This window comes from Acomys russatus, chromosome 5, assembly GCF_903995435.1.
Source record: "Acomys russatus chromosome 5, mAcoRus1.1, whole genome shotgun sequence".
Classification (NCBI taxonomy): domain Eukaryota; kingdom Metazoa; phylum Chordata; class Mammalia; order Rodentia; family Muridae; genus Acomys; species Acomys russatus.
The window spans coordinates 8362813-8390799 of record NC_067141.1 but is presented as its reverse complement, the minus strand read 5'-3'; the positions used below and the strand labels follow the sequence as shown (position 1 = coordinate 8390799).

The 27987-nt window shown below is 50.5% G+C and overlaps 1 protein-coding gene across 3 annotated transcripts; it reads right to left on the bottom strand.

The window, feature by feature from the left end:
* Positions 1-17: 17 nt before the first annotated feature.
* Setd1a (SET domain containing 1A, histone lysine methyltransferase) lies at positions 18-26484 on the bottom strand. Of its 3 annotated transcripts, none has more exons than XM_051145351.1 (19): positions 25773-26484; positions 24776-24940; positions 24451-24546; positions 21958-22228; positions 18378-18499; positions 17923-18152; positions 16040-16913; positions 15105-15896; positions 14469-14645; positions 14208-14295; positions 13410-13567; positions 13010-13097; positions 9779-10096; positions 3400-4458; positions 2850-3022; positions 2659-2769; positions 2380-2499; positions 908-1045; positions 18-831 (listed from the first exon to the last, which is right to left on the bottom strand). In XM_051145351.1, exons 2-19 carry the CDS (start codon positions 24923-24925, stop codon positions 658-660), a joined length of 5139 nt encoding a protein of 1712 aa, XP_051001308.1. In that variant the 5' UTR covers positions 24926-24940; positions 25773-26484; the 3' UTR covers positions 18-657. The 3 variants fall into 3 exon arrangements, with proteins under 3 accessions (XP_051001308.1, XP_051001309.1, XP_051001310.1); XM_051145352.1 differs by having other exon boundaries at positions 26245-26484; XM_051145353.1 differs by lacking the exon at positions 25773-26484 and adding an exon at positions 25373-25438.
* Between the last annotated feature and the right edge of the window lie 1503 nt (positions 26485-27987).

The following is a 27987-nucleotide window of genomic DNA, read 5'->3' as shown; positions in this document are numbered from 1 at the left end:
CTGACCAAGCATTTTTTGTACAATAAAGTTTAATCACAATTATAAAAATGTGGCATTGGGTTTTCACTATTAACATTATGTACAATCCAGCCCAATAAGAAGGGCCTGCCCCCCGCCATCCTGGCCACCGAGCCAGAGCCCTGAGGCACCAGGGTGGGAGGGTGACCCACAGGGTCTGGCAGGAACAGATGAGGCAGGGTTCCAGGCACAGAGTTCCCAGGAGTAGGGGCCAAAGGCCCCCCCAGGGGGAGAACATGGCCACTGCCCCAGAGACCCCTAAACTGGGGAGGGGTGCACATAGGGCAGAAGGGGAAGTCCCCATTAACATGAAGCAAAGGGCTATGCAGCCCCCAAGAATAGCATCTATACAGGCTGGTACCCCAGGTTTCCACAGGAAACAGCTGCTGGCAGCTACAAAACATTTACAGCTTCTTCTTCGCAAAGAAAAAAAAATTAAGAGGGTGGTTGGGCAAGGGGTTTAGGGGAGGCAGAAGTTACCTCAAAAGGACTGAGGCTCCCTTGCTGAGCTCAGGGCCCCTATCCCACATGTGGAGATGGGGGCGTGTGGGCCCTGCTGAGCCCACTAAGGCTGGGGGTGCTGGGAGTTTAGGGCACCAAAGGGAATAAATAGGGTGAGGGCAGCAGTCCTGCCCCACCTCAGTTGAGGGAGCCACGGCAACTTTCAGTGCCGCAAAGACACGGGATCTTGTTGTCCTCTAGCGGGAACTTGTAGTCGTAGGTGATCTCCTCATCCACACCAATGGGCTGCTTGGAGTAGATCACGATCTTCTTCTGAGACTCAATGGTGATCACCTTGGCGTAGCAGTTGGGCTGCAGGAGGGGCAGTGTGAGCCACAACCCCACCTCACCCCTGCCCAGCCCAGCCCTGGCCCGGCCCTCAGCGCACCGTGCAGCAGTGGTTGATGAACCTGGCGAGGTTGCCACACTTGGTGGCATCAATGATGGTATCATGATCCACCCGGAAAAGGTAGCTGCTGCCAATGCCCTCCTGTACATAGCGCTTCTCCCGCATGTCCGCCACCATCTGGGAGGGTAAGAGGCACACGTGTCATGGACCTTAGCCACTGCATGGGCTAGATCTGCTCCCAGCAGCTCCTCTGGCCAAGCTACCAGCTCCTGGGGCTATGTTTACTGGGTCTGCATCTGGGGTCTACCTGCTCCCACCCATCTTGACTCGAGGTCGGCCACAGGAGGACTCTGGGACAAGCAGTACTGGCTCTTCTGAGAACCTGTGCGGCCACAGTGGAGCCCTTAGCATGCTGTGGGCCTAGGGTAGCTTCTGAAATGACAGTGGCCATGCCTTGAACTGAATCCTTTCCTAGGACTATCCTTTCCAAACAAGCCCCTACCTACTGGGCAGCTGGCGAGAGCAGATGGCAGATGGTCTGTGCCAGGACCAAAGCCTTGTTCAGCAAGGGACAGCTATTCCCAGGAAATAGGCAATGCATCCGCCACACTCTCACTGGGTGACCTTAACCCTCTGCAGTTTTAAGCACTAGCTCTGCAGCGACGACCCCTCCCAAGCCTCCCTCTCCAGCCAGGTCTACCTCAGTAGGCTGTGGATGTCATTCCTGCATCCCTAGGATCCTGAGCCTCATGCCTGCACTTGCCTAAAGTCCTGACCAGTTCTGTTCCTTCTGCTGCTCCCAACTACATCCCTGGAGGCTAATGGGGAGGCCCTGAGAAAAGCCTTGCCACCTTCTTATTTTCACCTTCTACGGCCAACTACCTGGTTCTGTCAGCTACTTTGAATCCACAGGCTAGATTCCTGTCATCCCTGTTGCTCTTACCTCATCTATACCTAGGCTTTGATCTGCCACTAAGGCCCACTGAGGCTGGCCCACATGAGCTCCTTTCCACACAGCCAGAGGGAGCTCACTAGCTGCTCGAGTCCTTGTTTGCACAGCTTCCAGGCCACTCCCCACCCACAAGGCCACCTTTCCAGGCTTCCATCGCTGTCACCAGGTCACCTGAACAGGCACATTGACTTTGTCCCCCTAAAAGGATGCAGCTCCTGAACTCTGCACACTGTCCCCACAACAGGAGCATATAGACACCCTGGTGCCCTGGGAACGCACTGCCCTTTAGCTTTTCAGGCCGACATCACACCTCTGTCTCTGGGAGGCTCTAAGTCCCCATAATACGTCTCACCCTCTAGTATCAAACACCATTCTTTACTCCACTACTGCCCAGTGTTCCCTGCTCAACCACTAACATCTAGCTTGATAAGGTAAGTCTTAGACCTGGGCGGTGGCGGTAATAGAGAGGGAGGTTCTGTACAAAAGATCAAATGGCAGCGTAACATCCAATGCAATCGTGCACGCAGCACGCAGCCTGGTACCGGGAGTGGAGCCACACCTGGCGGATGTTCTGGCCAACGTATTCTATCACCATCTCATCAGCCGCAATGGGTTCCATGGCAAACAGACCCCACTCATGGATCCGGCTCCGGCCAAATCGGAGTTTCTTCTTCCGGAACTAGGGGACAGAAAGTAGTTTTAACTACTGGATGCTCTCACAAACATGTATCTTCTCTCCCCTGCAGCCCTCCCGTCTCACAGAATCCCACCAGGGCAACTCTCCTTGCTGCAGTTTTTTTCACTGGGTCTCCTCCCTCTTCCCATTTCCCCTCCTGACCTTGAGTTGGTTTAGCTTTAGCAGATCACTATCCACGATGGCTGAGGTGCCTATGGCGCTTAGTAACCGACGTTGCTCTGACCGTCGCTCAGAAAGCACCCGATTTGTCCCCTGTGAGCAAGACAAGGAGGAGGTAAATGCTTGAAGGACAGGATGGAGGTAGCAAGCCAGGCCTCAGGGAAGGCCTCTACCTGAGTGTCTACACCTTCCAGCTGCCGGGCTGAGACAGGGCACACATCCAGGTACTTGTCTTTCTCCTTCTTGCTGATGGGGTAATAACCTTCACTGCGTGCAGAGCCTGTCTGATGCTCCCGGGGCCCATCTTGGGGCCGTCGTTTGCGCTTTGGAGTGTTTAGGTTGGTGAGTGCAGGGTGTTAAGGAAGAGAACAGGTTCCTCACTGGCCAGCCCCCTGGGGCCCACACCTCCATCCACCCCAGGCCCAGCCCACAGGGCAGCTGGTCTGATGGTGAGATCACTGTGTTAGGAAAGACTGGAGAAGGTTAAGTCTAGACCTTATGCACTCGGGCACAAGGCGGAAGGGAAGGACAGCTGGCACCCAGAGGAGAGCCCCTAGGCTAAGCAAAGCACAGTAGGTTAGACAGGAGACCAATGCAGCCCTAGGAGTGACTTGAGGATGACGTTTCTTGCCATGTGACCCCAGGGAAGGCTGCCCCCTGCCCCTGCCCTAGTCCTGTCTTGCTCTAGGGTGCAAGCAGGATGGGCTCTCAGGCTTAGGATATTTGTATGATGGACCCAGTGGGTATCATTAAGCCAGTCAGCACCACTGGTCTGCTGCAGCAGCCTCTCATACGTGAGCCGCAAATAGCTCATGTCTTCCAAATCCAGGCCTGAGTTCCAAATGTCATATAGGATGGTCATCTGCTCAAATTCACTCCTTGGCTCAAAGGAAGGAGGGGGTGGGGGTGGGGGTGGGAGCGGTGGCCGTCGTCGTCGAGTGTGGGAACGTAGGCTGCGCCTCCGGATCGCCCCTTCCTCATCACTGCTGCTACTGCTGCTGCTGCTGCTTTCTGAAGACTCAGACTCCTCCTCTTCCTCCTCCTCCTCTCCTTCCTGCTCCAGATGCTGCTGCTGCTGCAGCTGTTGCTTTGGCTCCTCTGCCTCAGCCACCACTACCTCAGGGGCCTCCAAGACTTCATCAGCTGGGGAGCTGAAGAGCGCAGCAAGGGCAGGAGCTGGCTCCAGGGGCCGAGGTGCTGGTGTGGCAGGTGGGGGCTTGATGGCCAGAGCATAGTTGTGTTCCAAGAGGATGTGACTGAGGAGTGGGCTTGGGCGCTCAGCCTCATCTGAGGTCTCAGTGGCCTCTGAATCGTCACCAGTGGGTAAGGTAGCCAACCCACGTCGGGCTGGGGTCAGGGCCAGGTCAGCCAGCACTGCCAGGTCCACTTCTGTCCCTGACTCAGTAGCCTCTTCTTCCTCAGTAGAGCGAACACGACCTCCAGCCCGATTCCGACCCCCTCGGGTCACCTCTTCAGGCCAACTCTTGACCAAAGATGCATGGTCTAGGGGCAGGTTACGAATGGTCCGCTCCACAACCCGGGGAACTTTTCGAGACACTGGGCCAGGAGACTTGGCTTGCTGTGGGGCAGCTGGGGGAGGCTCTGGGGCTGGCACCTCCTCTGTAGCAGAGAAGGAAACAGTTTTCCGGCGTTTCTTGGGTGGGGGTAGGAGAGGGATAGGAGAAGAGGGACGCTCATCCAGGCGGGGAGCGGGGTCTGGAGGTCCAACTGGTGGCTCTGGGGGAGGCTGTGGTATATTAGAAGGTGGTTCCTCAGTAGGACCTGGGGATGGAAGCACATAGGCAAAGGCTAGAGCATCAACCTCATCAGACAACACTGTCAGGGCAGAAGTCCTGGGCTCAGCTATGGTGGATCAACACAGCCTTACTTCATCAAGCTCTACCCTAGTTGGCCTCAGCTTCCATCTAGTATACTCACACACCTGCTTGTTACACAAGGGGTGCTCTGTCTGCCTCTCTCCTGCTCAGAGCTTTCACACCTGGCTCTAGCATTTTCAGAACTCAATGGCAGCCAGCACCACACATCCTGTGTCCTAGGCTCTGGATATCACGTGGGTCTTGGACAGTGGCAAACTACACAACTTAGCATCCAATTCAGCTTCTTCACACATCTCTCTGTGCTCCCTCACTTCCCCAGGGCTTTCACTTAGGATACAATTTCTGGGTTACCCACAGTTAGTACAACTACCTTTTTCCTGGGAATTGCTCTCCTATGTCCTCATTTCCTAAGGCCCTAGAAGTCAGTTCCTCCCAGCTTTCTCTCTCAGGGCCATCACTAACTGGTATCACAAAGACTGCCACCTGATCTAAGCTGGCCCCATCAGAAACTTTTCCCAAGAAGGTGTTGGTTGGCCTGTTGCTGGTTTGGTGACCTGAACACTGCGCTGGGCTGAGAAACAAAAGAAATCTATTTTCTTTTTTTTTTTTTTTTTTTTTTTTTTTTTTTTTTTTTTTTTTTTTTTTTGGTTTTTCGAGACAGGGTTTCTCTGTGTAGCCTTGGCCATCCTGGACTCACTTTGTAGACCAGGCTGGCCTCGAACTCACAGCGATCCGCCCGCCTCTGCCTCCCGAGTGCTGGGATTAAAGGCGTGCGCCACCACGCCCGGCAAGAAATCTATTTTCTTAGGAAAGCAAAAATATAGCAAACTAGAAAACAAAAGGAAGGTAAGATCATGATGCACTACTTGTCTCTGGACTCTCCCCGTCGGGCATACCATGTAAACATACCCACACCACCCTCCTGGAGAGAGGTCTCACGTAGTGCAGACAAGCCTGAAAGTCACCGAAACCCAAGATGAACCTGATACTTGTAATTCTGGGACCACAGGCATGCCCACCATATCCAGCTTTTCTTTTTATATTTAAACTAACTGATACTGGCTGCTGTCACTACACACTCAATGATCTTTCTTCAATTAGGCTACAGCTTATTAAGTTGACATTTTCCAAGGGAAGATGTGAACTACCTCTTCAAGCCTTTCCCAGGCTCTTGGCACTAAGCTGCAAAGCCTGGTATTCCCAACCCTCAGAAAAAACTGGCTATCAGGCCAGGCGGTGGTGGCACATGCCTTTAATCCCAGCACTTGGGAGGCAGAGGCAGGCGGATCGCTGTGAGTTTGAGGCCAGCCTGGTCTACAAAGTGAGTCCAGGACAGTCAAGGCTACACAGAGAAACCCTGTCTCAAAAAACAAAACAAAACAATAACAACAAAACAAAAAAACCTACCCACGGACAAATAAACAAACTGGCTGTCATTGTTATTTCTCCTCATCTGTTACACTTGCCTTCAGTCTGAACTTTTTCACCTGAAATTTGTACTTCCAATGACCTGCCAGGTCCAAGATACTTAAAAAAAAAAAAGATGTATGTATGTATGCATGTATTATGTATAGTGTCCTGCCTGCATGTAATGCCTGCAGGCCAGAAGAGGGCACCAGATCTCAAGATAGATAGTTGTTAGCCATCATGTGGTTGCTGGGAATTGAATTTAGAAGCAGCCAGTGCTCCTAACCTTTGAGCCATTTCTCTAGTTTGACACTTTGTTGTTGCTGGGTTTTTTTTTTTTTTTTTTTTTTTTTTTTTTTTTGTGGTTTTTCGAGACAGGGTTTCTCTGTGTAGCCTTGGCTATCCTGGACTCACTTTGTAGACCAGGCTGGCCTCGAACTCACAGCGATCGCCTGCCTCTGCCTCCCCAGTGCTGGGATTAAAGGCGTGAGCCACCACGCCCGGCTCCTGTTGTTGCTGTTTTTGAGACAGGGTTTCCCTGTGTAACTTTGGCTGTTCTGGACTCATTTTGTAGACCTGCCTCCCCGAGTGCTAAGATTGTAGGAGTGTGCCACTGTGCCCGGCCACCTCTATCTTGTCACTTCTCCTGTGGCCCCACAATATAGTATAACCCTGCCTTTTCATTAGTTAGTACTCGACACTGAACCTAGGTCTCATGCATGCTAAGTAAATACTAACACTGAGCTAGACTCCTTGCCCTTTGAAAGATTTTATTTAGATACAGGGTCTTACTAAATTACCTAGATTAGCTCTTAGCCTAGGATGGCCTCAAATTTGATCTACTACTGTCTGACTCTCAAGTAGCTGGGACTATACCCCTGTGCTACCACACCTGGCTACTCCTTCCTTTTAAAAAACAAAACAAGCCAGGCATGGTGTCGCACGCCTTTAATCCCAGCACTTGGGAGGAGAGGCAGGCAGATCACTGTGAGTTCAAGGCCAGCCGGGTCTACAAAGCAAGTCCAGGACAGCCAAGACTAACACAAAGAGACCCTGTCTAGAAAAACTAACCAACCAACCAACCAAACAAAAAAAACTTTTTTGTGTATGCCTGTGGATCCTCTGGAACAAGAATTAGAAATTACTCGGGAGGCAGAGGCAGGTAGATTGCTTTGAGTTTGAGGCCAGCCTGGTCTACAAAGTGAGTCTAGGACAGCCAGGGCTAAACAGGGAAACCTTGTCTTGAAAAAAAAAAAACAAAAACAAAAAAGGAGGCTACAGATGGTTATAAGCCTCCATGTGGGTGCTGGGAGTGGAACCTGAGTCCTCTGCAAGGGCCGACAGTGCTCTTAACCACTGAGCCATCTTTCTAGCATCCCTCTCCTTTTCTAAAAACAGGAGCTAGAGAAATAGTTTAGCAGTTAAGAGTGTTTTCTACTCTTGCAGAAGGCCCAGGTTCCGTTCCCAGCATCCAACATGGTGATTTACAACTGTCTATAATTCCAGTTCCAGGGGCTCTGACACCCCCTTCTGGCCTCCATCGGTACTGTATGCATGTGGTACATGGACATATAAAAACATCCAAACACATTTAAAAACAAAAAGAAAAAGACATGGTCTTGTGTGTATGACAGGCTGCTTTCAACCTTGCTATGTAGCTGAGAATGACCTTAGCTTTTGGCCCTCCCAGGGCTGGGATTACAGGAGCACGTCACAACTAAAACACATGGTTTTAATGCCCACCATCTTAAAGCAGTGCTTTGCTTGATGTACAAAACTCACTGCTCCCTTACTTTGTCCTTTCTCTCTCATCCTCTGCTTTCCAGGGTGAACAGCTGAGTTCATATCCATGTTCTTCCTGCTCTTCCCAAGGCCTCAGCTCTATAATCCTATTGTTAGTATTTCTAACTGGAGGTCCAGAGACCTCAACCCAACAAGCCACCAGTGCCCATAACCCCCAGAAATGAACATATCCATATCTTGTATGCAGTATCGCTAAGTTATCTATCCTCTGCCTTCACCCCTATTTCCACATTATTTACACCTATTTTCTGTTTCTGTCCCTTAGCCTCAAGTGTAGTTCCTCAACTGACCACCTTGTTTTTTGAGATAGGGTCTTTCACTGGGACTAAGAATTCAGCCCCAGGAATCTGTCTCTGCTTCCTCAAATCTGGTATTACAAGTGCAAGCCACCATACCTTCATGTGGCTGCTACAGAGGAAATCAACGGTTCTCAAGCGTGTGAGAAGTATTTTGCCCACAGAGCTATCTCCCCAGTCCCAGACTGTATTTTACTTGTGATCCCTCTAATGCTACCCTTCTACTTCCTTCCTCTTTTCCAGATCTCTCTTCCTGCCAGAATGGTCTTTGAAATGCAGATGTGGCCCCAGAAAATGAAGGAGAACAACGCCCTCTAGGTGGCCTGCTGCCGCCTGAGACTCAAGACTGGAGAAGTCGTGAGTGTGTAAGGGGCCATCATCCTGTGGATGCTGAGAATTTTTACAATTTAGTTCAATTACACTGAGGGACCCAAGTTGCAGCTTCCTTCCCTATCCTCACAGCCTCTGGATAGTCTCCCCTTTGCAATGCATCTTCCAGTCACTATTCTCTGGCTTTCTTGTTGGTTTTTTGTTTGTTTGATACAGGGCTTCTCTGTGCAGCCTTGACTGTTCTGGAACTCAATCTGTAGACCAGTCTGACCTCAAACTCATAGAGATCTGACTGCCTCAGCCTCCCAAGTGCTGTGTCACCACCACCTGGCCTAGTCATGGCTTTCCTTAAAAAAAAAAAAAAAAAAATATTTATTTATTTATTATTTATACAGTACTCTGTCCCCATATGCCAGAGGAGGACACCAGATCTCATTATAGATGGTTGTGAGCCACCATGTGGTTTCTGGGAATTGAACTCAGGACCTTTGGAAGAACAGCCAGTGCTCTTAAACCTCTGAGCCATCTCTCCAGCCCCGGCTTTCCTTTTTTGTGTTTGTGTTTCAACATAGCTTCTCTGTGTAGCCTTGTCTATCCTGGACTGCTCTGTCATCAGGCTAGCCTTGAACTTACAGAGATCCACCTGCTCTGGCTCCTTAAGCACTGGGATTACAGGTGTGTACCACTGTGCGTGGCTTTAGTCATGGCTTTCTATGGCTCTCAAAGAAAAAATAATATTTCTTACATGGGCTCTGCATTTTGCATGCACCCACTTCTACAGTTCTGGCTACCTGCCACCCTAAATTTTTCGTTTTTCTTTTTTTTCCACTCTAAGTTTTCAACCTACCATAAGTGAGCTTTCCTCCAGGTCTTTCAACTTGCTTCTGTGCCTTATGTAAAGCCTGCGTATTTGCTAACACATCCTCATTGTCTATGTTGCCCAGACTTTAGCCCAGCTGTGCTTCAGTAAGAGGATGTTTCCAGGCCCACAGATACCCTCAGAAGGCTGGGTTTCTTGTACCTTTCCTTCATAGTACTTACTGGCTTGAAATCATAGTTGTTTCTATGCACTCAAGCTTAACTGGCCTGTGCCTCCTTGTGGACTGAAAGCTTTATGAGGGTGAGAAGAGCCCCTGTCGGCCACACTAGCGTATCTTTGTGCTGCTACTGGCACTAGCAGTGCTCAACAAAGCTCTGCTCTATGAATACACAGCTCCCACAGCAGGAGCATCATGTGCATGTGCTGCAGAGCACCAAGGACCATGCACATCTACAAAGGAAGGCAGAGGCGCATGCAGGTATGGGTCAAGTGTTACTAGGTGCCCCTTTAACTGCCTCCACATACACACAACATCATGGGTGGACATCATTCTCTTAGACACCAGTAAATGTGTAGCTTAGTCATGTCACCTGCCCCATGCCACCTACCTGTAGGCTGTGTGGGCGGTGTGCCCTTTTCAGGAAGAGGCACAACAGGGGAATCTCCAGCCCTGTCTGCCTCAGGCTTCTCATCAGGTACTGGAAGGGTCTCTGGAACTTCTCTGAGGGGCGAAGCTTGGGGAATGATTTCTGACTGCTCCTCTTCTTCAGAGGAGGACTCTGACGAGGAAGAGGAGGAAGAGGAGGAGGACGATGATGAGGAAGAAGAAGAGCCGCTACTCTCGGAGTCCGATGTGCTACCATTTTCACCGTCTGATTCAGCATACAGAGAACACTGGGAGGACGAGTCACTGTCCTCATCCTCACCTGGAAATCCAGAAGGGACAATCAGTGGTCATGAGTACCATTCGCTGAGCACTCTGGATATGAGGCTCTAGGCCGGGTGCTTAAGCCCAACAAGTCAAGAGGCGAAATAAGCAAATTATCTGTTCATGGTGACAAACATCAGTATAAGGAACTCAGAAATAAAGGAAAGAAAGCCGTGGATTCTGCTTAAAAAACACGTCTGGGAAGATCCCCCTAAGGAGATGTGCCACCACAAAGAAATGGAGATGAAACAGAAATGCCAAAAAAATAAATAAAATAAGAGACCTGGAGACTAGCAAGCAGTCGGCTTGGACCACCAAAATGGGTCTGCAGAAGATGGACTCAAAGAATTCTGGAGTAAACAGTACATGCTTTCAAAGCAGAAAGCACCCTGGGTGTGGGGGAGGAGTGAAGTCTAAAGGGAGGGAGAACAAGGAAGGGCAGCGAACAGAAATAGCGTAAAATCAAAGGGAAGACCAAGTTGGGGGAGAGGACACCAGCAAGCAGTGGGGAAGGTATGACTGGTACACAGCTATATAATGCAATGTCACAGCAAAACCCTTACTTTATATATTAAAAAAAAAAAAAAACAACTAATTAAGCCAGGCATGGTGGTGCTCGCCTTTAATCCCAGCACTCGGGAGGCAGACGCAGGTGGATCACTGTGAGTTCGAGGCCAGCCTGGTCTACAAAGTGAGTCCAGGTCAGTCAAAGCTACGCCCTGCCTTGAAAAAACAAACAAACAAACAAAACATCCCCAAACCCAAAAAACTAAGTCAGTCAGCTGGGTGGTGGTGGCATATGTCTTTAATGCCAGCATTTGGGAGGCTGAGGTAGGTATGATTTGAGGCCATCCTAGTCTACAGATACAGAGCAAGTTCCAGGACAGCCAGGACCACACAGAGAAACTCTGTCTCAAAATTAAATAAATAATAAAGTTAAAAAAAAAAGAAAAGCCAGTCGTGCTGGTGCGTGTAACCCCAGCCCTCGGGAGGCGGGGGCAGGTCATGCTCATTTACCTAGCATGTTAGATCAGCAGGGGCTATGTGAAACTCTTCCTGAAAAAATCAAACAAAGCCGGGCGTGGTGGCGCACGCCTTTAATCCCAACACTCGGGACAAGGCCAGCCTGGTCTACAGAGTGAGTCTAGGAGCTACACAGAGAAACCCTGTCGGGAAAAACCAAAAACCAAACCAAGAGGCCAGCAAGATGGCTCAGCAGGCACCTGTTGCCAAACTGAGTTTGATCAAGGAAACTTAAATGATGGAAGGAGAGAACGGACCCTTCCCCACATATCTCGGCAGAGCCTTAAGACATTATATATACACCATACTTATGGAAGATCAGTATTGGATAAGAGCACTAAGAAATCCTGAAGACGCATGATGGAAAATGCCTGTAATCCCAGCACTTGAAAGGCCAAGTGAGGCAATGAGCCGGGGAGAGGGAGATGGAGAGAGATAGATGCACCCGTGAGTCCATAATGGAGTAAGAGAAGGTGGTAGTAGTGGAGGGAGGAGCTGGGACATGGGAAGACAAAGCTGACGAGAACATATGTGCACGTGACTATGCAAATGGCCTATAGGTCACTTTGGCAGAAAACAGGGAATCTGGCAAAGACCCTATAGAGAACAGAGTACATTTCCTAAGATGTATATTTTAGGAAAGACAATTTTATTAACAGTTTGGAAAATGGATTATAACAGAAGGAAGGAAATGAAAACAGAAATCAGTCACAGCTGCAGCAGAGGAGCTGAGGGACGCAAGGCAACTGTAGAGTGCTTATCCAGCCAAAGCCCTAGGCTTGGTCCCCAGCACTACATACACCAGGCACGATGGCACGTCTTTAAGGCCAGCCGTGGCTAAAGGCCCTTTCCTACAACTTAAATGAGAACGTAGAACAGAGCAGCTAAGACGACAAATTCAAGAGGCATGTGCGAGGTACAGCTGACGGGAAGGGGCTGTCTTCCGTCTTCAGTGAGACTTAGATCATCCTGGGTGTTGCTGACACAGTACTTCGGAGGAATTCCCTGATTGCCGTGCACACCACACTGGCTCTTCTCTCAGGGCTAGCACATCACCACAAACTATTACCCTATTTCACTGTGATGACAGGACTTGTGCAACTGTCGAGTCTGTGCCCTCCAACAAGTTGAAAGCAGGGACCACTTGTTGTCTATATATAGGCTTTGTCTGAAGTTCTTAAAACACTTATACAAAGGAGGGTTTAATGTATATATTTAAAACAAACAAAAAGACTTATTTAAGTTATGTCTATGTTTGAGTGTACGCATGTACACCTGTGGAATGGAGAAGAACGTATTGGAGCTCCTGGAACTGCAGTTACAGGCAGTTGTGCATCACCATGTAGGTGCTGGGAACCAAACCAAAGCTCTGTCAGAGCAGTCAGTGGTATTCACTGTGCTAGGTCTCCCCAGTTCCTCAATACATACTCCTGACGAGTGGAGATCACTAAGCCATGTACAACCTGTGGAAGCCAACAGACATGCAAGCGGAAGGAGGAGTGTCTGGTGACGGCAGAAAAGATAAAGACAAAGGAACAGACTGATAGATGGGCATTAAGGGAAGAGTAGCACCCAAGACCAGATGGTCTAGGCTGGTAGCGTCAAGGGACAAGAGGAGGAGACTGTGTATCCCGCCCCTCTAGGACCTGGGAAACAAAGAGTTTGCTCGGCTGTTCTTAGGGAGACCTGTTTCAGAAGAGGGAGTTTTCTGAGTTAATGGGATTCATGGTTCGAAGACTCCCAGCATCCCAAAGGATGTTGCTAAAACAACTGTTATTGCAAAGGGCATGACTGGCCAGAAGTCTAGTAGGAAGATTTAGGAAAAGACAAAGCAGACTGTAGTTTCCTCTTCCCCTGACCTGAGCTCTACTCAGTCATCTACACTTACCTTCTGAGGCCTCTGCCTCCTTCTTGGTGGCATCCACGGCTTCTTCCCGTTCTTCATCTTCATCATCTTCATCATCATCTTCCTCATCCTTAAAGAAAAGGACAAATTGAGACTAATAGGAATAGGAAGCTGGGCGTCCTGTCACACACCTGTAATCCCAGCATGTAGGAGGCAGAGGCAGGCGGACTGTTCTAAGTTTGAGGCCAGCCAAGGCTACACAGAGAAACACTGGCTAAAAACAAAAAACTAACAAACAAAACAAAAGAGACTAACAGGAAAATGTTAAGTTTTCACCCATGAAGCCCTGCTGGCTATGTGGGTTCTAGCTTAGTGAGAAGCTGGTATGCAAACAGGAGCCCAGGAAAGGGTTCTGGCAGACAACGGGCAACCAGCATCTTACCTTTTCTGAGGAAGACTCCTGGGAGGCCTCCTCCCCTTCACTGTCCAGAGCAAAGGATTTCCGGTGTTTGCCTGGGGTCTTGCCTCGTTCTTCATCTCGCTTTGGAGGCTTGGTCCCTGGACGTCCTGGTTCCCCAGCTTCCTTCTCTCGCTCAGGATCTGCAAGAGGAGGAAGTCAGAGCACTTGCCATCCATCAGTGCTACTGCTCTGCCATCACAGGGCAACAACACTGCAGCCCACTTTACTGACAAGACAGACTCACAGACAGGAAAAGTCAAACTCACTACAGAACCTGGAACACACTAACATGCCATACAACTTGAGCTACGCCCCACACATTTTCTAAGCTGAGTGAAAGAGGATGCCAACTTGCTTTATCTGGCCCAAGAAACAATATAAGGCAGAGCGTTCTTCAGGGAAGCAGATCTGACTCAATAAAGAAGTCATGTGAGCTGCTAATCAACAGCCCAGGCTTCAGCAGACTAGGAAGGCTGAACAGTGAAGCTAGGCAGATGAATCCTTCAAGTTCTGATTCTAAATGGTGCAATTTCTACTTTGTAGTTGGAAAAAACATGACACAGAATCACTTAAGTCAGCGCAGCAGAGCTAAGAACCACAACTAACCTCTTGATGCTTCTGATGCCCTTGGGAATCCCTTTCCACTCACTCCCACTCTGCGCCAAGGTCTCCACTAAGTGCCTCACCCTCAGAGATGCCCTGACTCCTTCATCTCTCCTCTGGCTTCCTACCAGACTAAACAGACCACCCCTTTCTCCTTCTGCCTGGTTTCCTCCTTACCATCTTCATCTTCCTCAGCTGGAGTAGAGGGCCTGGGCCTCTTTTCCTCACTGGCCTCTGAAATTTCTGATGGCTCTTTCCGTTTTACCTGGCAGATGCAGAAGGACACAGCCCATTTAGAGTTCAGAGAGGAGAGTGAAGAAAGGGGAGGGAAAAACCAAAAACCTCAACCACCACCATCCACAGCCCCATCCCACTCCCACCTGCCACTTCCCCAAGGAAGGGAGGCCCTCCAGCTTTCCCCACCACATTCCTGGATACCTTGAATGAAGGCAAGCGCAGGGCTCCTCTCAGCCCTGACCCAAAGGCAAAGGCCTCAATGCCTGTGATACCGCCACTCTTGGCCCAGTCTACGAGGGACAGCATGCCTGGCTCTTTGAGCTTCATCTTTTCCTTGTCCTCCTCCTTGGCTTGCTGTTTGGCTGCATTCTGGAATGGCTGCAGATAGTAGGGAGACTGAGCTGCAGAACCCAGAGCACAGGTATTCCCTCCTGCCCAAGAACCAACAGGGCGCCTCAGGAACACAGACACGAATTAGCTTACTCTGCTGACACTAACGCTGGCAGATTAAAGCAGTTTCTCAAGTCTGATAATTTAGGTGATCCATCCTAATTTTTCCGAGTTACAAATGATAGAGCTAAAGACAAGCCCATAAACTTGAGCAAGCAGCTCCTTGCTGGCCAGCAAGGGTCTTCTCACCTAGGCCGTGCTTACCCTTTGCTCTGACTCGCCAGCCCATAATGCCACAGCCTCACTATCCATTTCATTTTCTCTTGACCCTACTTTGAGCTACGCAATATGGGAAGTCAAAGGTTTACTTCCTTTGAGAAGTCAAAGGTTTATCTCCTTCAGCAAAACACCCAATGTCCCAGCGTCACTAGCACTAGACCTTCTCACCTTGGCCTTCTCCTCCTTGCTCTCCCACCACTGGTCAAAGGCTCCGAAGGCCACGTTCTCCACCATCTTGCGGTTGAGGTCTCGCTGCATAATGCTCTTCATCTCTTGGACAAGGGTGGCCAAGACACGGCCCACAGTGCCCGCTGACGGCAGGGCTTTGCTTTCTGCCATCTCCGCTTCCTCCCTATGAGGCAGCCGGGCTTCTTCTCCCAAGACTGAGGAAGAGGGCAGGGGCTCGGCTGCCATAGGCAGAGGCAGATGGTAGGCCTCCCGGGAGTACGCCCCACGACCTTCTTGCCCTTGTGTGTACAGAGCATAAGGCAAGCCATAGGCTGCCTCTTGTGGAGGAGGAAACGGGAGGAAGGCCTCGCCAAAGGCCCCACCAGGAGGACCTGCTGAGGCTGCAGTCAATCCCTTGCCCTGCCGCAGCTGGTGGAGGCGAGTTAACATCTGGGTCTGCATCTGGAAGGACATGGGCATCCCTCCCCACTGTGCCCCAAGTCGATCCATAAGTTCCAGGGAGTTCACAAAGTCATAGATGTGGGGTGGTGGTGGAGGAGGTGGTGGAGGGTACTCAGGAGGTGGTGGTCCATCTGGGTGGGGTGGGAGGAGGTAGGCAGGTTGGTGGGGAGGATAACCCAGGGGAAGGGAAGCAAGGTAGGGAGGGGGAGGGGGAGGTGGTGGCGGTGGGGGTGGGGGCGGCTGCTGTGGGGGCGTTGGGGCTGGAGGTGGTGAACCACCCCTGTCATCATCAGAGATCTCCATATCTTCTCCAGAAGAACACGGAGAAGCCTGTAGGGTAGGGAGGAGTGTCACAGACGGCCCCTGCTGGAGCTCCCTCAGTTGGCCCTCAAACTTGTTCATGTCTGAGCACCTTCCCTCTCCCCTCAGCTACAAGCTTCCTTCCCAGATCCTCTGGCTGGCCCCAGGCTCACCTGGTTCTGTCCGTTGGCCTTTGGCGACTCCCGGGCAGCCCCTGGCTCTCCACTCCCTGTAGGTGCTACATCTTCAAAATTTGCCGGGGCAGGAGGGGGTGTGCAGGGCCCATGACCTGCCCCAGAAGGCACCTCAGGCCCTGCATCTCTAGCCCCAGGGCCTGCGCTGCTGTTCTCTTCCTCCTCCTCTGTATCAGAGGCCAAGAAAGAAAATTTGGAGCGTTGTTCCTTCAGCAGCATTTCAATGCGGGAATCCAAGCTGCTGTGCTGAGCAAAGGGCACACTCTCGTTGGTGGTCTCTGGGGCTGGGGAGCCAGAACGGGCAGGGGAAGCTGGGCGCGGAGAAGTCTGGGCTTCTTCTTTCTCAGGACTGGGTGCCCCACCACCACCACCACCACCACCACCACCACCACCACCACCACCAGGCTCTGGAGGCTCTGGAGGTGGGGCCTCTGAGGCAGGAGGCCGGTAGTCTTGGTCAGTGGATCGGTTGGGCTCAGGGGCCAAGTAGGAGGTATAGGAAGGTGGGAAGCGCTCAGCCGTATTTTCGGCAAATGGGGCCCCAGGAGGGTCCTCCCGAGTTGCCCGGCGAGGTGGGTAGGAAGTATGGCGCTGGTAGCGATTCCAGCTTTCGTAATATGCTGGGTAGCTAGAGTCAGAGCCACGAAACTGAGAGGCTGAGGAAGAAGAAGATGAGGAAGAGGACGATGAAGAGGAGGAAGATGATGAGGAAGAGGCTGCAGTGGCTGCAGCAGTTGCTGAGGTGGCAGTAGAGGTGGTTGTAGGGGCTGAAGATGCAGAGAAATGGCGGCGAGAAAAAGAATCTTGATAGCTGTTCTCTGACCGTCGGGGTTTGAAGGAGGTTGACGTGGTGCTGAAGAAGAAGCCAGGAAGTTAGCTAGAGTCCTACCTGTGGGACCAAACTCGACTGTTTTTGTTCTCACACTCAAAACCCCTCTAGACCTAGATTCAATCCCAGCACCCATGATATCTCAGAACCAACTTTTTGGTTTTTCGAGACAGGGTTTCTCTGTGTACCCTTGGCTCTCCTAGACCCGCTTTGTAGACCAGGCTGGCCTCGAACTCACAGCGATCCACCTGCCTCTGCCTCCCGAGTGCTGAGATTATAGGCGCACGACACCACACTCGCTCTCAGAACCATTTTTCACTCCACCTCCAGGTGATCACTGCATGAGCACTAGAACACTGCGTGTACAAACATATATGCAGGCAAAACACTCAGACACATAAAATCTTTTTAAAAACCTAAAAATAGGTGTGGTGGAGCACACCTTTCATCCCAGCACACAGGAGGCAGAGGTAGGCAGATCGCTTTGAGGCCAACCTGGTCTACAAAGCAAGTCTAGGGACAAAGAGAGCTCCAGGACTGCCAATGCTACACAGAGAAGCCCTGTCTCAAAAAACCAAAATAAATAATCTAAAACCGGGGGCTGGGGCAATGGAGCAGTGGTTAAGAAAACACACTACTCTTGCAGAGGATCCAGATTCAGTTCCCAACACCTACAGTTCCAAGGGCTCGGTCTCCTCCTAGCCTACTTGGCCACTACATGCATGTGACGTGTCTCTGTCTCTCTGTCTCTGTCTCTCTCTCTCTCCTCTGTCTCTCTCTCTCTCACACACACACACACTCACACCCTAAAAACAGATAAATCAAAATTTCTCAACATTCTTCTACTTCTTCTACATGCTTCTACATTGCTCATCAGGCCGTATACTTGCATCCTTGAAAACAGCAATTTGTCAGCTGAAATCAGAAACTAAATGGTTTCCAATTCCCTCTCACAGAGACTTAGGGCTTGTTCTTCCTAGCTGCAGCTCCCAGAATCAAATGGTTCGGTCCCAAGAGAGTGTGCTTCCCATACCTGCTGGAGTAGGCAGAGTCCTGAGAGTAGGGGGTGCTACCCCGAGATGTGTAGGGGGTTCCTTGGGAGGACTGAGGGGTGAACTGTCCGAAGGAAGATGGAGTATCCTGGCGACTGCTGGAGAAGTTTGTATCCTGGGAGCAGGGCGTGCCATTGCCAGGGGTGCCCCCCACAGCAGTGCCTGCTGGGTAGGCAGCTGTGTCAGAGGAAGTGCGGCGGCGGGCTTCAGTCTGGAGAGAAAGCAAGGCAAGGAGAAAGGAAAAGAAGATCAGGCATAATTTAAAGGGGGTCCTGCCCCAATCCAAGAATCCAGTTCTTTGTTTCTGAAGGCACCTAGGCATCTTTGCTCAGCTCTTCCTGTACTTAACAGTAGCGCTCAGGGCCTTCCCACACGGCTCCTGGTGATTAGGTCATGAGGACATATGCTAACACAATGGCAGCTACAAGCTTCTCACCGTCTCCGTGGCTGCACCAGAACCCTGGAACTTCTCACTCAGGGCCTTGCCCCCGGTGGGCACAGTCTGAGGAGTGTAGGAGCCATTGACAATCAGTTCATAGTACTTCATGCGCTGTTGTCCTACATGGAGAGAAATGGGGATCAACAGTCAGAAGGAAAAACAACTCCCTGATTTGGTAGTCTTGTTTCTTCCTGGGGTTGCAAGTTTCCTACAATTTGAGTTGAATGTTTTTTTTTGTTTTTGTTTTTTTTATTTTATTTTATTTTAATTTTTATGTGCCTTAGTATGAGAATGCCATGTGGGTGCTGGGAATTGAACCTGGGTCCTTTGGAAGAGCAGGCAGTGCTCTTAACCCCTGAGCCATCTCGCCAGCCCCTGAGTTGAATGTTTTAGACCATCAGCCTCCTACTTAACTCGACCCTGGGGAGCTTCTTCCTCATGCCCACCTGCCTGGTGTTGTTTTGACTAGATCATGCTTCTTTCCTTCTGTTTTGTTTTGTTTTTTTAAAACAAGGTCTCAAATAGCCAGGCTGGTCTCAAACTTGCTGAAGAGAAAAGAATGACCTTAGTAGAGTGTGGTGGCACACGCCTGTCATCCCAGCACTCGGGAGGCAGAAGCAGGTGGATCTCTGTGAGTCCGAGGCCAGCCTGGTCTACAAAGTGAGTCCAGGACAGCCAGGCTACAGCCAGGGCTACAGAGAAACCCTGTCTCAAGGAGAAAAAAAAAGAGAGTTGCCAGGTATGGTGGTATATACCTGTAACCCTTGTACTTGGGAGCCTGAGGCCATGGGTCCAGCTCAACTAACTATACAGTGAGTACAGGTCAACCAGAGACAGGCAGCAAGACTGACTCAAAAACACAAAACTGATTGAAGTTGGTAGAGTGCCTTCGTAGCAGGCACAAAACCCTGGGTTTCATCTCCAGCAGCACACAAAACAAGCAAAATGGCACAAGTCTATAATCCAGAACGAAGGAGAATTAGAAATTAAGGTCAATCTTGACTACAAATAAAGTTCAAGACCAGCCTGAGCAACATGAGACACTGTCTCAAAAAACAAAAACAAGTGGCTAGAGATGGCTCAGTGGTTAAGAGCAACATCTGCTCTTTCAGAGGACCCAAGTTCAATTCCCAGCACCCACACGACAGCTCACAACTGTCTTGTAGCTCCAAGAGCTGACACCTGCACATAGACAGACATACATGAAGGCAAAACACCAATGCACATAAAATAAAAATAAATTAATTAAAAACAAAAACAAGGAGTTAGAGAGATGGCTCAGTAGTTAAGAGCATTCTATGCTTTTGCAAAGGACGTGGGTTTGATTCCAACCACCCACAAGGTGCTTCATAACTACTCCCCAAGTCCAAGGGCCTCTGTGGCACATGTGTACGTGTACATTCACACAAACACACTCATGCATAGAAGAATAAATCTTTAAAGGCAAAAGAAATCACCAAAAATAAAACCCATGAGACTAGGTGTAGAATTCAAAGGCAGCCTAAGTTATAGAGTTTGACCTATAAAACAAATTTTTAAAAAGTAAAAAACAAACAAACCTATTGAGGGCTCTTTAATCCCCAGCCCTCAGGCAGCAGAGGCAGGTGGATTTCTGTGAGTTCAAAACCAGCGAAAGCTATATGGTAAGATTCTGTCTCAAAAACACAACAAACAAGCTGGGTGGTGGTGGCACACACCTTTAATCCTAGCCCTCCGGAGGCAATGGCAGGTGGATCTCTGTAAGTTCGAGGCCAGCCTGGTCTACAAAGCCAGTTCACGACAGCCAGGGTAATACAGAGAAACCCTGTCTCACCAAAACAAAAAACACAACAAACGAACACAAATAAAAGCCATGAGACTGCATACAAAAGTCTGAAGTCTGACTTGGGAACACTGGTCTTTCCTCCCATTGCAAACACCATTCACAGCTGCTTCCCTTAGATGGCACTGTGACCGAGTCTGTCTCATTTTACCCTTATAATTCCTTGAAAGCAGTTCAAACCTGCTCCATTTTTCTTTACTTTCCTTTGTATGTGATGTACCTGTGCGTCTCCTACTGCACACATGGAGGCCTAAGGAAGACACTGGACATCTCCCACTATGGCGCCCTCTCTCACTCCCTTGAGAAAGGTCTCCGTAGGACTGAGGCTTAGGCTGGCTGCTCAGTGGGCTTCTGGGATATGCTTGCCTTGTCTTTTCACCCCTCAACAATGACGTTACAGCCACACACAACCATACCCAGATTTTATGAGTCATGGAGGTTCAAATCCAGGTCTTCATACTTGCATAGTAAGTACTCTCACCCACTAGGTTCCCTCTGAGTTGCTTTTTGGATTTTTGAGACAGAATCTCAGTATGAAGCCCTAGTTGGCCTGGAGTCATCTCTGTAGACAGGCAAGCCTCAAACAGTTCTCCTGTCTCTGCCTCAGAGGCACTAGTACTACAGACATGTGCACCCCCGAAGCTCTGCTTCAGTCCTATTCATCCTCACAGAGCTGTGGGGTTCTTTTTTGGCAGGCCATGAGCATGCTAGGCAGGCCTAAGGTGACCTAAAACTCCAGTTCTTCAATTACCTAAAATTTCAATCTTAGTACATGAGCCACTGAAGAAAGCACAGATATCTATAATTTCAGAACAGACAAAAAAAAAAAAAAGAAAAAGCCTCCTTGAGCTGGAGAGATGACTCAGCAATTAAGTGGACTGGCTGCTCTTCCAGAGGTCCAGAGTTCAGTTCCCAGCACCCACATAGTGGCTTACAGTCACTAAAACTCCTGTTCCAAGCCAGGCAATGGTGGTGCTCGCCTTTAATCCCAGCACTTGGGAGACAGAGGCAGGAGGATCTCTGTGAGTTTGAGGCAGCCTGATCTACAGAGTGAGTTCCAGGACAGCGAGAGCTGTTACACAGAGAAACCCTGTCTCAAAAAACAAAACACAAAAACCTTTCAGTTTCAGGGAAATTTGGTGCCTTCTTTTGATTTCCATGGGCATCAGACATATGTGCCATACACAAACATACATTCAGGCAAAACAGTATTACCAATAAAAATAAATATTTAAAAAAAAAAAATCCTTAACCCCCCCCAAAAAACAAACAAACAAAACCAAACCCTATTGGGTGATACTGGTACACACCTGTAATCTTTTGTTTTTTTGTTTTGTTTTGTTTTTCAAGACAGGGTTTCTCTGTGTATCCTTGGCTGTCCTGGACTCGCTTTGTAGACCAGGCTGGCCTCGAACTCACAGCGATCTGCCTACCTCTGCCTCTTGAGTGCTGGGATTAAAGGTGTGCGCCACCACCGCCTGGCACCCTCATCATCTTATGGGTAGAAACCCATGTGATTGACAGTGGAGTACTGTCATTAACATGTTTCATGTTGTCAATATCAAAACAAACAAACAAAAACAAACTTGCATGTACCATAATTTTTCTCTAAGTTTAGAAAATTTAAATTCAGGAATATGTTTGGTCTCAAGAGATTGACTTTGGTAAAGAATCATTACTTGGCTGAGCCTAATAGGTTTGTATATATAATCCCTGCTGGAGACCAACCTCAAACAACACGCAAGGAGCCCTCACCTTTGATATCAAGCTGCGCATGGATGATGTTGCCCATGACGGAGGTGAGGTGGAGGTTCTTGACCGTCTCCTTAGCACCCCGAGTGCTGGTGAAGAGCACACGGGCTAGGCCCAGGTGCTTGCGCGTGCGCGGATGAAGAAGGATCTCCACTTCCTCCACCTCACCGTATTTCCGACACATATCCTTCAAGAAGGTTTCCCGCACATTGTCATTGAGTCTTGCAAAAGTTACTTCCTTCAGTGGGATCTGTCCAATATAAAATTCATCCAGCTGTGGAAAGACAAGAGTTGGTGTGGGGTTTCCATAGTGAGCCGTTTCCTTACCATTCGAGAAACTTCAGAGATAAATGAGTCCCAGATACTCTGAGCGACTGTGTGGTGGGGAGGTGAAGGGGCGGCCATGAGACCTACATTAGCCTTGACCTGTCTTTGAATTCCTCTTATGACAAAACAGCAACAACTGGGGGAAAACACACAAAACAGAAGAATCAACACATACGAAGGAAGTGACAGGAGAAAACAATCCATTCAGGTCTACGGATTACCCTAACACAGGCTAGATACTAGAAACACAAAGGCAGAAAAAAAGTTCCCGTTCAGAAAAGAGACAAGACAGAGCCTAGTGCAGCGTGTGCACTCCTCTGATAGTAGGACATGGGAGTCGGGCAGTGGTGGCGCACGCCTTTAACCCCAGCAGTTGGGAAGCAGAGGCAGGCAGATCTCTATGAGTTCAAGGCCAGTCTGGTTTAGAGAGCTAGTTCTAGGACAGCCAGGGGTACACAGAGAAACCATTTCGAAAAATAAACAAACAAACAAAAGCACAAGGATTCTCAGTTCAAGGGCAGCCTGGACTACCAAGGAAAAACTTGCCTTAAAAAAAAAAAAAAAAGGTAAGCCAGATATACATAATCTAAACATGACACAATGGTAGCAGAGGTCTGGACAGAGTATCTGGAAGCCAAAAAAAAGTTCCTCCATACAGAGAAAACTCAGGAGAAAGAGTCACAAAAATGCTAACATTCTTACTAGACTTCACAGAAGCTCAAACTTCAGCAAAACAACAGACTTCTAAGTCATGAAATATTCATCTTGGTATTTTCTAAAAAACCGAAAGCTTTGAATATTACAGGGGCCAACGTGGTGGCATATACCTGTAATCCCGGCACTTAGGAGGCAGAGGCAGAGGGATCTCTATGAGTTCGAGGCCAGCCTGGTCTACAAAGCAAGTCCAGGACAGCCAAGGTTACATAGAGAGACCCTGTCTCGAAAAACCAAATCCACCCCCCCAAAGAAAGAAAAACCAGAGGGGGAGAAAATAATAACAAAAAGAAAGAAAGAAAGAATATTATAAGGGTACAGTGTCAAGGAGTGATAAGGGCTGCCCAGACCAATAACAACACTTATCAATGCCCCAAAACTGACTTAGCATGCCAGCAAACGGCTCAGTGGGTATGGACACTTCTCACCAGGCCAGACAACCTTGAGCTCGATCCCTAGAACTCTTGGTGAAAACCAACTCCCTCAAGTTGTACTCTAATTTCTACATGTGCACAATGGTATGCAAGCTCCTGTGTGAAAACACACACACACACACACACACACACACACACACACACAATAAGGTAACAATGGGGAAAAGTAGACTTGGAAAATAAAAGTAAATAAGAACATTAGAACCATCGACAAATGACAGCAAGATGGAGCCTAAAATTGAGGAGGGAGCCACAGAAACCAAGTAAACTGAACATCAGTCTCCACATGAAGAAAATGGTCATAGGAAGAGAAAGACTAACGTGAAAGGGGAGGAGCTACCGGATGGCTCCTAGGTTTCTAGCATGTGCATCTGAGCACCTGGCATTGCGATTTACCAGTCAAGAGAGCAGGACTGGGGGAGTAAAGATAACGTGTTTAAGTCTGTGTCAGATGCAGGCTGGAGGAAGGGAAGGGAAGTAAACACTCAGGTAACAGAGTTCAGGGAAAGTAGGAGAAGTAGAAGAGGGGTGAAAGTACCCCATAAATTAATCACTAAGGAAACAAAAACAACAAATTTGGAAGGAGACAAAGGACCATCAATTTTCTAGGCTCAAACCACAGCTTAAAGAAGATCCTACCAGAGCAGGAGAGGGAGCTACTCTTACAAGCAGGATGGGGGGGCACACACAGAAAGACACTGAGGACAGAGGGCTCCAAGTGCGCCGTGCTCTCAGCTCAATGACCTGTGCGTGCCACTGTCATGCTGTTTCAGAACATCCAACCATCCCTCACTCCAGACAGCAGGAACTCTGTCACCTGAGGTACACTAGAGTCACCTCAGCTATACAGGTGTATACTTCCTGTCCAAAAAATCTCAGCCTCACAGACTCAAAAAGCAATGACATCTGGCTGTCAGTGTTCCAGCCAACAGATGCGTTGGCAGGCTATGTGATGACCACGGGACCAGGATCCTTGACACTCTCCAAGGACCGACATGCTAGGAGACCAACAGACACTTACCTTAAACTTAGGAACCGGGAGGGAAAAGTCTCTGTTTTTGGACCTGACATGGCAGCGGGGATCTTGGAGGTCTTCCACTGGCGTATACTTTGAGTCCTAGCAAAGAAAGCAGAAAGAGACGAAATCAGGGTGAACACTCACTAGGCTACCGACTCTGTGAAGCCCACGCGGAGACCCGCACACAGAAAAGCTGGGATAGCTTGTTCACTAACAGAACAAACAAGCTACAGGTAGCGGAGGTCTGCGCCTTGAATACTGAGCAGGGGGAAGGGGGGAGCGGGGAAGAGAGGTCCACAGAAGTGACGAAGAGACCTGGGGCACTCACACTGACACTGAAGTGGACTCCATCATAGCGGTACACCTTCTGGGAAGGTCTGCGCAAGGCAGGGTCCAAAGCAGGATCCACTATGAGCTTGTAGTTCCGCCACTGGAAGCTCGGGGCTTTCTGCCCATCTCCCCCACCTTCCTGGTCCATCTTTGCTCATTTACACTGTCAGGAAAAGAGTATGGATACGCCATGGGGGCCCAAGTCTCAGGCCTGACTCCCTTGCTGTCCCCCTCATGGCTAAGCCCAGATTCCGGGTCCTCACCATCAAGTCCGGTTTCCACACCTCGGCAATGACCCCATGACTCCCTAAGGTTTTGCCCCCGAGGACCCAGGTTCCCTACAACACTCCATCCCTCCCCACCCCTAATTCTACCTCTCAGGGCCCAGGCCCGTCTCGCGCCCCCTTACCTTCCCGCTCTCCCTAGCGCGCCCCACTTGGCCTCCACGCAAGACCCCTCCCCCGCCCCTCGCAGGCCCCGCCCCCTCCCGCCTCCTCCACCGGCCAAGCGGCCCGGGCCAAGCCCCGCTCCCGCTCCCGCTCCCACACAGCCGCTCTCGTCCCCGCGCCCCAATCCTCCGAACCAGAGGTGGCACCTCTCCGGGGCGTTGGAAACACCGCGAGACCAAGCCTGAGACCCAGCTTCGGTCCCTGAGTCCTGGCTGGCGGGCGGGCGGGCGGGGGGACGGGGGGTGGGGGGGGGTCGCGGTGGGTAACGCGCGCCGCTGCCCTCTCCTCCCGCCCGGGCGCGTTCGGTGCGCCCCCCCCCAACACACACCCTGTCTTCGCGCACGCGCGCCAGGGCCCTACTCACCCGCTCCTGGCGAGCGGCTCCCCCTCCCCCCCCCACCGCGCGCAGCACCTCAGCGGCGTGAGGCGGCGGCGGCGGCGGCGGCGGCAGCGCGAGACCGACCCGGCCCCGCAGCGGTGGCGGCGGCGGCGCCCCCCCACCACCACCACCTCCTCCCCGGCGCGCGCACCAAACACCAGCGCCACCTGCACGAGGCCCAGCGGGCACAGCGTCTGCATTCGCACTTTCGCCACAAGCACTGCGGAGCGATGCACGGGGCCGAGGGTGGCGACCTTGCCTCGGCCGGCGCCCTGCAAGGCTCGGGAGTTGTAGCCCGGGGAGCCTGAAGATGGGCCGCATCCCCCGGAGAGTGGACCGCAGCACCCTGATCCAGCTGCTCCGGCCTTGGGGATCGTGACGAATCGGCAGCGACGAAAGCTGCGACAAACCCCTGAAGGGACGGAGGGCGGAGCCAGGGGGAGGAGGCCAGCCGGAGCTCGGAGATTTGAGTGGTGCGTCGAACGACGCAGATTCGCGAGGCGGGCGGGGCAAATGAGTGGACAGGATGCGCGCTCCTTTGCTCCTCTTCCCTGCCCCTTCCTTGCGCAGCCCAAAAGCCTATGAGGCTCCAGTGCAGATTCGCCACCGTTCTGGGCTTTGGCCGTCACTACCTCTCACCTGAGGTAGAGTCAAGAAAATGACGCCTGGGTTCGCCAAGCCCTGTTGGCAGTCGACCGCTAATTCCTGGATCTTTCCGACTGGCAACAGCGCAAGGAGCAGCCCGCTCCCGACTGATGCCGAAATGGTTGCAAGGGGAAAGTCCTCTCAGAGTTTCATGAAAAATTGCAGGCAAGAAAAGGTACCCAAATAATCCTAAGGAGTCGGGTAGCGAATCTGCGGATCCTGTTGTGGGCGGGGCTAAGGCGCCGCGCCGAGAGGCGTGGCCAAGCGTGCGGAGCCCGGCGTAACGGGCAGCTTCCCGTAGAAGCCACCAAAAAACCTGGGCGGGATGGGAGGTGGAAAAATACAACCAGGAGCGGTGACTCAGGCTCTTTTGCTTGCGGGACCACATAACGAAGCGATCGGTTCCTTCCCGGTATTCTACTCGGGGCCCATGCTGTTGTGTTTTCAGATAGAACGGCATCGAACTTGCTATACAGCGGAGGACGGCCGCGAACTCCCGATCCTAAAGCCTCTGTCTCCCGACTGCTGGGATCACAGGTGTGCACACCATAACCAGTTGATAAGACGCGGGGGATCTAACTCAGGGCTTCCTGCATGTCAGGCCAGCACCCTGGTTACACCTCCCCTGGGCCAGTTTTTAAATGTCGTTTGTTAACCTGGGAGACTGAGCTATAGGTAACAAGCCCAAGGGAGGTCTAACTAGTGGTTAAGATTTAAAGCTGTCTCAGCTGGGCAGTGGTGGCGCGCGCCTTCAATCCCAGCACTCGGGAGGCAGAGGCAGGTGGATCTCTGTGAGTTTATTGGCCAGCCTGGTCTACACGGAGAAGCCCAGCTCAGGCCTCACTTGGGAGCCTAGAGCTGCGATTGTCCCGAGGTTCCACACCCTTTTTGTCCGGTGAACACAGGCACTCTCACCGGGTCTACCTCCTGAGCTGAAGATGCCCTAAGTGGTCCCTCCTCAACAGTCCCTCATTCCCTGACACTGGTCACGCCACTGACGTCCCTTAGTTTCAGATTATCCCTTCAGAGTGGGTGACGGTTATTGGTCATAAAAGACTTACTGCAACCCTACAACAGTGTAGGAAAAATGATCAGAGCCTGGTTTTACACATTTTTGTTTGATTTGTTTTTCGAGACAGGGTTTTTCTGTGTAGCCTTGGCTGCCATGGACTAACTTTGTACACCAGGCTGGCCTTGAACTCAGCAATCCGCCTGCCTCTGCCTCCTGAGTGCTGTGATTTAAGGTGTGTGCCACCCCCGCCTGGCTGGTTTTACACATTTTTGTTGAGATCTCAAGTAATAAAAGGAAAAGAATAAGCCCAAGGTCTCTTACCACAAGATGGGATTTGTACTTTTTTTGGTTTTCTCAGACAGGTTTTTTCTCTGTGGCCTGCTATCCTGGACTCACATTTGTAGACCAGATTTGGCCTCGAATTTACAGAGTGCTGGGATTAAAGGCCTGTGCCACCCGACCCAGCTGGGATTTGTACTTTTTTAAAAAATAATTTATTCACATTACATCCCAATTGTTTTTATGTATAAAGTGTTCTGCCTGCAGGCCAGAAGAGGGCATCAGATCTCATTATAGATGGTTGTGAGCCACCATGTGGTTGCCGGGAATTGAACTCAGGACCTTTGGAAGAGCAGCCAGTGCTCTTAACCTAGGACCTTTGGAAGAGCAGCCAGTGCTCTTAACCTCTGAGCCATCTCTCCAGCCCCTACATCCCAATTGTTATC